Below are 13,121 nucleotides of genomic sequence, written 5' to 3' on the forward strand. Positions count from 1 at the left end.
AGACCTAGGAGCTCCCTGAGCCAGGGCTGTGACACCCTTTTTACGGCTCTGCAGTTCCTGTTGTCTCCAAGCTTCTGGGCACCACCACATTCCCCAGAAGCTGTTTATGGTACGCCTGTCAAGCTGCAGCCTTGCAGGGAGCTGGCACCCATGCCAGCACCTGGAGCGGCCCACTCCTCTGCAGGTAGTGTGCCTGGCTGTGTGCAGTGGCCGGATCCCATGCTCACTCATACATTCCTTTATTGGTCTGTGCCTGGCTCGTCCTTGGCAGATTGGGATCCAGGCCAATAGTGCCAGCCAAGTGCAGCCTGCCAGGCCAAATGGGCAGAATGAGCCCAGTGGGCCACAGCAAAATTTGGGCAAAGGTGCCATTGGCCACAAAGGTTTCCAGCTGGCAAAGTGACATCCCAAAGATCCCGTAACACTATTGTCTCATGATGATCAGGCTTAAATTACCCCTGCCAAAAGGCAACTCCATGTTGTGCCTACTGGTATACAGGGGAAAGCTATAGCTTAGAGGAACTCTTAGCGCGTCTCCTGGTAGAAGTATCTCCCCTCTGAAACTTAAGATCCTAGACTCACAAATCTAAAGTTACTGGGATTTGGTAGCACAAATTCTCTAAATGAGTCAGTAAGAATGATGGTGAAGGGAGGCGGAGGTGGCAGTGAGCCGAGATCATGCCACTAAACTACAGCCTGGACAACAAAGCGAGACTCCGTCTCAAAAAAAAAAAAAAAAAAAAAAAAGAATGATGGGGAGTGAGACTACCCCAGTTCTACTCTTTGTCTCTCAGATCCAGTTTATTCTATGAACTGGGGAACTGGGGACACAGCACCCTCCCAAAGGGTGGTGTCCCATCCTCATAAGATATAATTTCCAAACCTCAGTTGTGCCTTCAAGAGGCTATGCCAGTGCTCCACCAAGCTGGCAATTTCTGAATGCATCCGCATGCCTCTACCCCACACCTTCTTGTCCTCTCCCTTCCAATTTTGACTCTTCCAGGTCTCTGACCAAACAAGCCAAACCATTTGCCACTGCTCATGAGTTTATCTCTTTTATTACTGAATCATTTTTTTACTTGAGTTTTTTCCATCATCGCTGTCTTTCAGGGCCAGAACACAGTGGGGCTACAGTGCTGCAACAGTCTACTTTTGGCTTATATCACAGACTGAGGCAACCCATCCACAAGCTAAGCTTTGGGTGTTGGTCCTAGGGAACTTACAGGGAGGGCTTAGATGTGAGCTGAGGGAGAGATGACAGTGTAACAGTGGTATATGAAGTGGGGGCCTGGACCATTTGTTCACTTAAATGACTGGTGTTCTCTCTTTCTGTTTTATAATGGAATGTTGCTGGACCCACTTTACTTTATGATTTTGTGGGTCTAATAGTATGCAGCTTACAATGGGCTGTTTTAGGAGCCTGATCGTTTCGTATCCCATGATTAGATGCTCAGTCTTCACCAGGGTCCCATAGAATGCCATGAGCTATTTTTAAAAAGGCAACTAGTTATCTGCTTCAGATGACACAGATTTACCCCAGAACCCTAGGCCTGCACTGACTGTCCTACTGGACTTGTCTGAGGCTCCGCAATGCATCTTTATCACAGAATCTTCTTGTATCACAGATCTGCCTGATTTGATGAACTTTTTTTCAGGGCTGATATACTGTAGCATGGACCTGTTACAGATTCCTTTCTTGGCCTGGAGCACATTGGACTACCATCCTATCAGAGGGTCAGAGCAGTAATCGCAAATATATAGCAGGCTGCCTCCAAAACCAAGTATTGTGCTACTCAGTGGTAGGAAGTAAGGTTAAATAATTTGTCCTTTTTTCGGGAGGAGATATATGGTAGGGTCCAGACCACTGGGCTACTAGAAACTTCACTAATGTGTCAGGCCCTGAATCTCTGTAGAATTGACTTCTCACCTCTGGAATGCATGTGATTAACTAAGGTATTCATAATAACTCTCACTTTTTGCTCAGAAGATCTAACTGATATGATGTCATCAATATAGTAGACCAATATGATGGTCCCTGCAGAATGCCCAGCTAGCCTAGATCTTTATAGATTACACTGTACATGAAAGTAGAAATTAAGACAAGACCATATTTATATACTGTGTACTGTCCTGTGGAATACAAACTTAGTTTTGATGTTCCTTCCTGGTGAATATTGAAAATAATGCATTTACCAGATCAATAACCACATATTGCAACTGGAGTATCTCTAGTAAAGATAGCTTATCTGGCAGAGTAGCTGCAGTTGGGGCTGATACTTTGGTAATTTTGCATTGGTCTACTATAATTCACCATCCAGTGTATTGCAGGGATTGAACTGGTAAATTAAGTAGGAGACATAATGGGAACCACTATTTTAGTACACTTTACGTCTCTGAAAGGAGACTCATACTTAGGTCTTCAATATTAATATTTATTTACTATCTTCGCCAAGGTGAGTGGTTTGGGGGATTTCTCTTGGTCTTTCCTATTATAATAGCTCTTACTTTACAGATCAAGGAATCAACAAGACGGTCTGCAAGCTGCTAAGCATGTTCATTCTAGTTAAATATTCAGCAACTGAAAAACCTCCACTGGATAATTCTGTGGACTTTGAAGGTCTACTGTGATATAAACCAGGCCCAGGATTTCTTTTATCCCCTGACTCCGATATGTTTCTACTCTAACAGGAGGCCCTTAATGTTCTTTGTGTTCTTGGGTATCAGGATCAGTTCAGATTAGTATTCAAATAACCCTCAAAAGATATTTGTGTTCCTTTTTCCCCAGTTATGGTTACCTAAACACATGGTCACAGGTTCTTTGGTGAAGGACTAGGGGAATAACTATTGCAACAGTTCTCAAAGTGTGATTTTCAGATGGCTGGGGATAATCAAGACCCTTTCAGGGGGTCCCCTAGGTAAAAATGAGTTACAACAATAATAATAATGACAATACAGTGATGTTATTTGCCTTTCTACTGATATTTTCAGTGAAAGTGCAATTGAACTGTTGTTTAAAATTACTGGTGCCTTAGCATGAATAAAGTGCAGAGTACTGTATTAGTTTGCTAGGGCTGTTGTAACAAAGAACCATAAAATGAGAGGTAACAGAAACATATCGTGTTACAGTTCTAGAAACTAAAACTCCAAGATCAAGGTGTTGGCAGGGCAATTCTCCCTCTGAAGGCACTATGAAAGATCTGTTTCAAGCCCTTTTCCTAGCTTCTGGTACTTCCTGGCTTGTGCAGCATACCTCCAGTTTTTACATGATGCTTTCCCTATATCCATATCTGTCCAATTTGTTCTTTTTATGAGAACACCAATTGTATTGCATTAGGGGCTCACGCCACTCCAGTATGACTTTCTCTTAGCTAGTTATATTTTGTAACGATTTTATTTTCAAATAAGGGCACATCTCTGAGGGTTAGGACTTCAACATATAAATTTTAGGATATATAATTCAACTATAAAAGGCACCAAGCTGCACCAATAGTCATTGTATTCTTCACACACTCACGTACACACACACACATTGCCTAAGAATGTCTTTGATGATTCAGTAAAAAGTATTAATGTATTAAATCTCAAGCCTTATATACAGTATCTTTTAAGTATTCTACATGATCGAATTGGAAATACATTTAATGCATTTTTGTTGCGTACCAAATCATGATGATTATCTTGAGGAAATGCATTTGTATCAAATGTTTGAGTTGCAAGCTGAACTCTTTCCAACCACCTTCTTACATCCAAGGTGGGCAAAATACTCATTAAGAAAAACAATGGCTGGGTGTGATGTCTCACGCCTGTAATCCCAGCACTTTGGGAGGCCGAGGTGGGTGGATCACGAGGTCAGGAGATCGAGACCATCCTGGCTAACAAGGTGAAACCCCGTCTCTACTAAAATACAAAAAATTAGCTGAGCGTGGTGGCGGGCGCCTGTAGTCCCAGCTACTTGGGAGGCTGAGGCAGGAGAATGGCGTGAACCTAGGAGGCGGAGCTTGCAGTGCTTGCAGTGAGCTGAGATAGCGCCACTGCACTCCAGCCTGGGTGACAGAGAGATACTCCATCTCAAAACATAATAAAAATAAATAAATAAATAAATAAATAAATAAATAAATAAATAAATAAGGATTTTATGGGACTTTAAATGAGACCCAGTGGGAGAAATTGGCATGTAGAAATTTTTGTCATTTTCATTTTCTTATTGTGTCCAGTTAGCACTTTACTGTCTTTACTAATATATACAAAGGCTATGCTCTGTTGCCATCCCATCCTATTGACAAGTGTGATGGTAACAGCATGGAAAATACTCATCAGAGACAATTCTTCCTGCATCATAGCCTACAGGAGACAAATGAAACAATGGAAAAAAAAAACTGCAATGACAAGAGTATAACATAGGCCTCCAGTCCTGACTAGAATCTTGCCCTTCAGATTGATTGCTTTGTCCTCACTCATTATGGGTATTACAGGTGAATAATGGTAATACCTGATGGGAATTTCCATCATGGATATCACCCACGATGATGTCCACTGAAAAGGTCTTGGTTGTCCGTAGCCATCTGAAAACCACGCTTTGAGAATTACTGCAACAGTCATTCCCCTAGGCCATCACTGACGTACCTAATCCTAACCGTGCCAAGTGTTAGGTAAGGAACATCATATATTGTGGTATTGCACACATCATATATTGTGGTATTGCACATCATCAGATTTGGACTGAAACAAATGTCTCTCGAAATTTCATATTCTTTATGTTAAGATTGAAGCACTTTTTCCTTACCTCTCTGCAGTTCCCCCTGAAATGACCCTGTTTCTAAGCAGGCACAGAACTGTGGTGTGCAAGACAGTTGCAGCAAAGCCAGCTGCACAGATCTCCCGGACCCCACAGGGGGATTGTGTCATCGAGCAAGAATACTGGGGCAATGGCACAGTGACTATTGGGAGTTCATGTCACTGGGAGGGCCACAATGTGCCTACCATGTGCTCATGGTAGGCACATTTGAGTAGCAACAAGAGTGACTATAGAGCTACTTCCTGGTTAGTAATTATTCCAGTTTTGTGTTCATTTCTTTCACTCTTTTAGAAGAGTTAGGTTAAAAAGGAAAAAAAATGTACAGAGAAATTTCATTTAAAGATGATGTCTCCAGCATTTGGAGAAAGGAGTATAATTGGACCATCTCTTGTGAGATGCCCACATGGACCCATCTCCTTGGTTGGGGAAGGAGGAATAGGGTGAGGCTTGGTTACCTCATACAAACTAGTTGACTAAACAAAGCGTCTCATGAATGAGAAATCATTATTAATTGCTTATAAGTATAATTTTTAAGATGTTAACAGGTTTTTTCCTCTAATGATGGCATAACTTCTAATTTCTGTTTTACAATTATTTTTGTATAATTTTAGTTATGGTTAACTAATTGTCTTTACGTTGAGTAAGACTTTGTGAGGAAACACTGGCTTCCACTCTGAGTACATGAAATTGATTTCATTTATTCTTCTCTAAATATTTTCTAGCTTCAAACAGTTTATGTATGGATGAAAAACAGATTACACAGAACCACTCAAAAGTACTCGCAGAAGGTAATATGCTTCCTTACTAGTGGCCAGCACTGAGGGATGGAAAGTTGAACTTTCTTAGAAATATTAGCTAATGACCTGACTGGAAGCCAGCCTTATGACTACTTGAAGAACTTGGTGATCTGAGAACTGTGGTATGAGGCATCCTGAATGACCCAACCTCTAGTTGTTCTCCAAACAAGCCATGTTCTTGCTTGTCTCTGAACCTTTGCTAACGTGGAGTGGCGGAAGGAGCATGCCTTTCCATACCTCAGAGCATGGATTTAACTACCTTTCAGATCTATGTTAAAGTATTACTGCTTTCTTCATCTAGTTATGTACTTATTAATTGGCTATGAAATGCAAGGGCTAGAGTACAAAAATTTCTGCAGAAGGTAATATGTTTCCTTAGTAGTGGCCAGCACTGAGGTATGGAAAGTTGAACTTTGGTAGAATCACTAGCTGATGGCCTGGCGGGGGCCAGTCTTGTGACTACTTGAAGAACTGTTGATCTGAGTGCTGTGGTACGAGGGACCCTGAATGTCCCAGTCTCTAGTTCTCCAAACAAGCCATGTTCTTGCTTACCTCTGAACATTTGCTAAGGTGGAGTGGTGGAAGGAGCATGGATTTATTATTATTATTATTATTATTATTATTATTATTATTATTATTTTGAGACGGAATCTCGCTCTGTTGCCCAGGCTGGAGTGCAGTGGCACGATCTCAGCTCACTGCAAGCTCTGCCTCCCGGGTTCACGCCATTCTCCTGCCTCAGCCTCCCGAGTAGCTGGGACTACAGGTGCCCGCCACAACTCCCGGCTAATTTTTTGCATTTTTAGTAGAGACAGGGTTTCACCATTTTAGCTAGGATGGTCTCGATCTCCTGACCTCGTGATCCACCCGCCTCAGCTTCCCAAAGTGCTGGGATTACAGGCGTGAGCCACCGCGCCCGGCAGGAGCATGGATTTAATGACCTTTCAGGTCGCGTTAAAGTCCTGTTTCTTTCTGTATCTGGTTATGTGATCATTATCTGACTGTGAAATACAAGGGTTGAAGTACCACCTAAGAGACAGGTGACACCAAAACAGGAGAGGAGAGATATTAAATGTAGAGTGTAGCAAAAACAAGCTTCATCCGCATAAAGGTTTGCCCCTCTGCAACTGTTTCTGCTTATGCTAGTGACGAGATCTCTGACACTCACCTTTGTTACAGGTGAGTAGTGACAGATACTTTGGCAGAATAAGTACCTCTTAGTAAACCCTGATCAGTTGTGGAAACATTGTGTTGGCTTATGAGATGCATGAGAATCTATGTTGCAAGATGCTTGTAGGATGCAGGGCTTAATTTTTACTTTAAAAGATGGACAGAAAGGAGTCGACTTACACATTTACACCTGATAATTGGATTGAATATACAGAAATAAAATATATGAGCAAAGTTTACCACTGAACTCTCTGGGATTATATGTGTGACTAAACAGGAAGGAAGGAAAATATCCAAAGGTTATGACAAGGTCACGAATTTGCAATAAAACTTTTTCATGATAAATGTCCAAAGGAAAATAAAGCTTTTTAAAAATTATATGCCACACTACTTTTTAAACTAGAAATAATTTTTTTTTTTTTTTTTTTTTTTTTTTTTTTTTTTTTGTTGAGACGGAGTCTCGCTCTGTCGCCCAGGCTGGAGTGCAGTGGCCGGATCTCAGCTCACTGCAAGCTCCGCCTCCCGGGTTCACGCCATTCTCCTGCCTCAGCCTCCCGAGTAGCTGGGACTACAGGCGCCCGCCACCTCGCCCGGCTAGTTTTTTTTGTATTTTTTTTTTTTTTTTTTAGTAGAGACAGGGTTTCGCCGTTTTAGCCAGAATGATCTCGATCTCCTGACCTCGTGATCCGCCCGTCTCGGCCTCCCAAAGTGCTGGGATTACAGGTTTGAGCCACCGCGCCCGGCCTGAAATAAATATTTCTAAACATCTTATCAATAGGCATTTTTTTTTTTACTTACATGGGATGGCTTAACTGGCAAAATTAAAGATTTTTTTAAAGATCTATGGATCTCACTGACTCTGTAATTCTCTAAATAAAACATGTAATTATCTAAATAAAACATGTCCAGCTAGCTCCACCTGAATGCCATATTAGTTACCTTTAATGAAAAACCATAAACTTTCCACACTTATGTTTGTCTGAAATAACAACCTTAGAGACAGGTGTTTAACTTTGATGTTACTAATTTTTCTTGTGCTCACTAAAACGAAGGAGGAGACAATCACATCACTAGTTACTCCATTTTCTTTTCCAAGGCACATGATTTGTATGATAAATACAGTAGTCTCTACCACCTAAAGATTAGATTTAGAGCATTGCCTTTGTTGTTTAAATTACAATTCTGTTTTCTTCTCTGTTTCTAAATATTAAAACTCCTGAATTAATTTCAGAATACTTTATTATATTTCAGAATACAATGTTATGCATACTGTTTTTCTAATAATACATAATACTGGAGAAAGTTTGTTAATCTTTAGATTGGGTTCAATATATTATTCATATTTTGTGAATGTTATTTTCTTACATAAGTCTAATATTTCTGGAATAAGATCAGCAAATTTATGTTTTAATATGACTTCATGTAATATACTGTGCATAAACATAACACATGAAATTCCTTATCAAGGTTTTCTTTATCATTATCCTTTGTGTGTGTGTCCAGTTAACATTCCATGGCCTGTACAGATGGCTAGAAATGCTGTGCTTTGTTGCCCTCCTATTGCGTTCAGAAATTTGATCATAATAACATGGGAAATAATCCTGAGAAGCCAGCCTTCCTGCACAAAATCCTACAGGAAAGAAACAAATGAGACCAAGGAAACCAACTGTACTGATGAGAGAATAACCTGGGTCTCCACACCTGATCAGAATTCGGACCTTCAGATTCGCCCAGTGGCCATCACTCATGACGGGTATTACAGATGCATAATGACAACTCCCGATGGGAATTTCCATCGTGGATATCACCTCCAAGTGCTAGGTAAGGAGCATCATGTATTGTGGTATTTCACATCACCCGATTTGTGACTGAAACAAATATCTCTTTGAATTCCATACACTTTATGTGAAAACTGAAGCATTTTTTCCCCCTTTCCTCTCTGCAGTTACACCTGAAGTGACCCTGTTTCAAAGCAGGAATAGAACTGCAGTATGCAAGGCAGTTGCAGGGAAGCCAGCTGCGCAGATCTCCTGGATCCCAGCGGGGGATTGTGCCCCTACTGAGCATGAGTACTGGGGCAATGGCACAGTGACTGTTAAGAGTACATGCCACTGGGAGGGCCACAATGTGTCTACCGTGACCTGCCATGTCTCCCATTTGACTGGCAACAAGAGTCTATACATAAAGTTGAATTCAGGTAAGCGCCTGTTTCTTGTAGAAGAGTAAACTTGATGCTCAACTTTTTCTTCCATAGAAAATAATGAATAACCAAACAGTAGATAAGAAAATTTGAGCTCCTAGCTTGAAAATATTCTCCAAAACTGAGAAAGGCATTACAACGCTAGAATCTATCTTTTAGTGGAACAGTCATAAAAATACATTTTGTTAACTTAGTGATCTACAGGCTCTTACTTTGAGATTAATTCTTGATATGAAATATCATGAGTTTTATATAGTTTTAACAATCCTTGTTCAGTAGATAGCCCAGAATGACAGTTATTTTCTTCCTGATTTTATTTCTTGTATAGTTATTACTTTGTTACCCTGAGTAAGAGACAAATAATTCTTCCCGTCTCATCATCGAAAGCAATCTATTAATTAATTCATCAAATACTTATTGAATGCTGTTTATAAGTTTGAAGCTGGTGATTCAAAGATGAAAAGATAAGGTCCACATCTTTATACTGTTTTGGGCAGGATAATCTGGTGTTTAGGAGCAAAGCCTTTCACTTCATATGGTTTTTGTTCACCAGCTATATGAACTTGAACAGTATTTAACATCTGTATCTCATGGTTTCTTTATCTGTTAAATGAAGACAATGGGATCCACCTAATAGGATTATTGGGTTAATTAAATAAAATTATATATATGTAAATATGCTGTACATATAATTGTATTAATGTATCTACTACATAATTGACACTAAGCAAATTTTAGCCACTAGATTTCCTTATATTAATAAATGTTGGCTATTATATGTATTGTATTAATAAAAATTAGCTATTGTGATAATTATTACAACTAATATTAAATATCATCATATTAATTATTCTTCATAATATCTTTCATGTTTATTTTCTGTTTTGCATCAGCTTTACTGACATATAATTTATATACCATACATTTCACCCATTTAAAGCATGCAATTCAATGCTTTTGTGACCACTGCTACAATCAATTTTAGAATGTATTTATCACCCCCAAAAGGAAACCATGTATTCATTAGCTGTGTTTTCCATGATCAATCTTCCATCAAGTCTAGGTTCTTACTTCATATGTCTTATCTAGAGATCAGTGCATTTATTTTCAGTATTACTTGATCTTCTCTTCTGTATACCAACATTCAACCCAAATTCTAAGCCTTTTTTCCCCTTTATCTCCTTAGGAGCTTTGCTTCATTCTCCTCTCTCTTTTGTTTAGTTTTTTGTTCCTTAAATTATTTTTCTAAAGCTGCTCATAAAACATGCCTATTTTTCTTCTGTATCCAAAAACTTGGTGTTATGACTTCCTCAAACATTTAACTCTTGGCTTCCACTCGTATCCAAGAATATTTTTAAAAGAGGACCCTACACTCATTGTCTCTTCTTCGTCACCTCACATCTATTCCTTACCTCATTTGTGTCTCCCCGCGCAGAAAATGCTCTGACAAAAAGCATCTCCCAAGTGCCAAATAAAATATAAATGTTTCATTCTTTGTTCACTTAATTAGCTTCTTCATAATATTTATTATAACTATTACTTTTAAATGTCTCATAATATATAATTTCATATATTTACTAATTTTAAATATTTTATTAGATTTTTAATAATATATTTTGTGATTCTGTACCCCATGCATGTGGGCCTCTTTGGGCTCTTCAAAAGTGTTAAGTGCTTTTATTTCTCTGTTCCCTTTTACATGCAATTTCTTTTAATTTTAATTTTTAATTTTTTTATTTTTGAGACAGAATCTCACTCTGTCGCCCAGGCTGGAGTGCAGTGGTGCGAACTCGGCTCACTGCAAGCTCCGCCTTCTGGGTTCATGCCATTCTCCTGCCTCAGCCTCCCTAGTAGCTGGGACTATAGGCACCCACCACCATGCCTGGCTAATTTTTTTGTATTTTTTGGTAGAGAGGGGGTTTCACTGTGTTAGCCAGGATGGCCTCGATCTCCTGATCTCGTGATCCGCCCCCCTTTGCCTCCCAAAGTCCTGGAATTGGCAGGCAAGAGCCACTGTGCCTGGCCTTGAATGCAATTTCTACTTCTCTGTAAGGCACTTCTTTCCCTATACTCTCTTCTTCCATTACATTTGATCAATTCCTGTTGAAGTGTTAAGACTTCGTTTGACATTGATCCACCGGGATAATTTTCTCTGGCCTTGAAGTTCGGTTAGCTGTTCCTCCTCTGTGCTCACAGAACGCTTCATACATGCCTCTGTCAGAGCACCTCCACAGCCCTGTAATTGACTGCTCGGCACTGTTTTCATTCACAATGCTTCTGACACCAAATGTGTGTGTTTTTTTCCCCACACCAACTAATTCTCCAACTCTTTAGACACCATCTAAGTGTCCTACAATTCAATTCAGACACTAACTACCTGGACTTAGCACAGACTCCACAAGTTAAAGGCTTACTCTCATAAGACCTCCCTCACTTCAGACACCAGTCACAAGTCCCAGATTGCCACCTGAACTAATCAACTGGCTATAATTTCAGAGAGTTCCCATGATTCCCTTGTCAGGTTTAATAATTTGCTAGAATGACTCACAGAACCCATGTCAACCTGAAATAATCAAAAGGATCAGAATCCAGTTTAAAAGAGTTTATTTAAGCAGAAGTCTGAGAACAGCCATTCGGGTAACACAGACTCCAAAGGAATGGGGTCAGTGCTTCAAACTTCAAACTTCAAACTTCAAACTTAAGGTCTTGTTTATAGAGGCAGAAAAGAAATTCAGTAGGATTATACCTTTTTTACATACAAGGCTGGTTTATGAGTTATAATGATTTAATTAATTAAAGTTACAGTTTGTTTTCTTTTCTGTACAGTTTGTTTTCATTTCCTTTCCAATTTTAAGAGTATAGTTAACATTTCATGTTAGGCAATGTGAGAGTTATTGTGTGAGAGAAGAAAGAAAGAAGTTAATCAATAATGAAGATCACAGTTTAGAGGGAAGGGGTCTTCCCCTGCACCCTTTAGTCATTTACAGCAGTTTACAAAACAATGTAGGCAAGGAAAAAGGCTAATGTACAATCAGGGAAATTAAAGTTATGGCTGCCTAGGTCGTAGCTGCTTGTTTACGTAACTCAGGTCCCATAATCACATTCCGTTAAGGCTCAAAATATTTTAAAGTTCCAACAGCTTAGATTTTTCAATTACACACTCAGGAATGCACTTTATTTACTATTACTAATTTCTTATAAAGTGGCCAACTCAGGAACAGACAAAAAAATAAATAAATAAAGAGATGCGTAGGGCAGGGTATGGAGGAAGGAGCTTCCGTGATGTCTCTGGGAGTGCCAACCTCCCAGCCCCTCGGTGTGTTCACCAGCTCAGAAAATCTCCCAACCCAGAAGCTCTCCAGACTCTGTCATGTAGAGTTTTTGTGGAGGCTCTATGACATAGGTATGATGGATTAAATTATTGGGCATTGCTTATTAGCTCAATTTCTAGCCCCTCTCCCCTCCCAGAAGGTCAGCGGAAGGGGACAGTGGTGGTATGGGGCTGAAAGTTTCAACCTTCTAACCACGCCTTGGCCTTTCTAATTATCAGCCCCATCCTGAAGCTGTCTTCAGGCTCCCAGCCACCACTCATCTCATTAGCGTACAAAAGATGGATCACTGTGGAACTTCCAAGAAGTTTAGGAAAAATCCTTGGAAGTGTGCTGGGAACTGGGGGACAAAGACCACATACATACATATTTCTTATGATATTACAGCCACTTACTTCTGTGACTCTCAGCACAGCATAAGGTCCTTGAGAGTTGGAACCACTTTTTTAATTTTTGTATTCCTAAAGTCTAGCACAGTAGCTGACACATACAAGTCACTGAAGAATTAGGTTCAAATCATTGCAGATTCATCTCTACATATTCCATTCTACGCTCCAAATATGACTTAGGTGAACTCATCTTTAAAACTTTTCTCAAATTGTTTCTTTATCTTGAAAAGTCCTTCTTTTAACCTATTCAATCCTGCAGACCAGCAAGACCCAGTTCAAGTCCTGCTTCTCCCTGACCTCCGTGTTAGAGTTGATTAAACATTCTTATTCCTTAGATGATTTATAATCTGTAATGTTCATCCAGCACTGTTTTCTCAATTGTACATTTAAACTAAAAACTATCGGAGACAGGTCTCAATTAATTTAGAAGATCATTTTGCC

General features: G+C 39.7%; 1 protein-coding gene across 3 annotated transcripts in view; it reads left to right on the forward strand.

The window, feature by feature from the left end:
* LOC105470395 (cell surface glycoprotein CD200 receptor 2) overlaps window positions 1-13,121 on the forward strand; it is a 32,056-nt gene that overhangs the window by 12,510 nt on the left and 6,425 nt on the right. For all 3 annotated transcript variants that reach the window (XM_071092425.1, XM_071092424.1, XM_071092427.1), the window contains 3 exons: window positions 5,518-5,583; window positions 8,266-8,583; window positions 8,708-8,959. In XM_071092425.1, coding sequence (XP_070948526.1) covers window positions 5,518-5,583; window positions 8,266-8,583; window positions 8,708-8,959 — 636 coding nt within the window. The remainder of the gene's footprint in view (window positions 1-5,517; window positions 5,584-8,265; window positions 8,584-8,707; window positions 8,960-13,121) is intronic.

Source organism: Macaca nemestrina, chromosome 2, assembly GCF_043159975.1.
Source record: "Macaca nemestrina isolate mMacNem1 chromosome 2, mMacNem.hap1, whole genome shotgun sequence".
NCBI classification, from domain to species: Eukaryota; Metazoa; Chordata; class Mammalia; order Primates; family Cercopithecidae; genus Macaca; species Macaca nemestrina.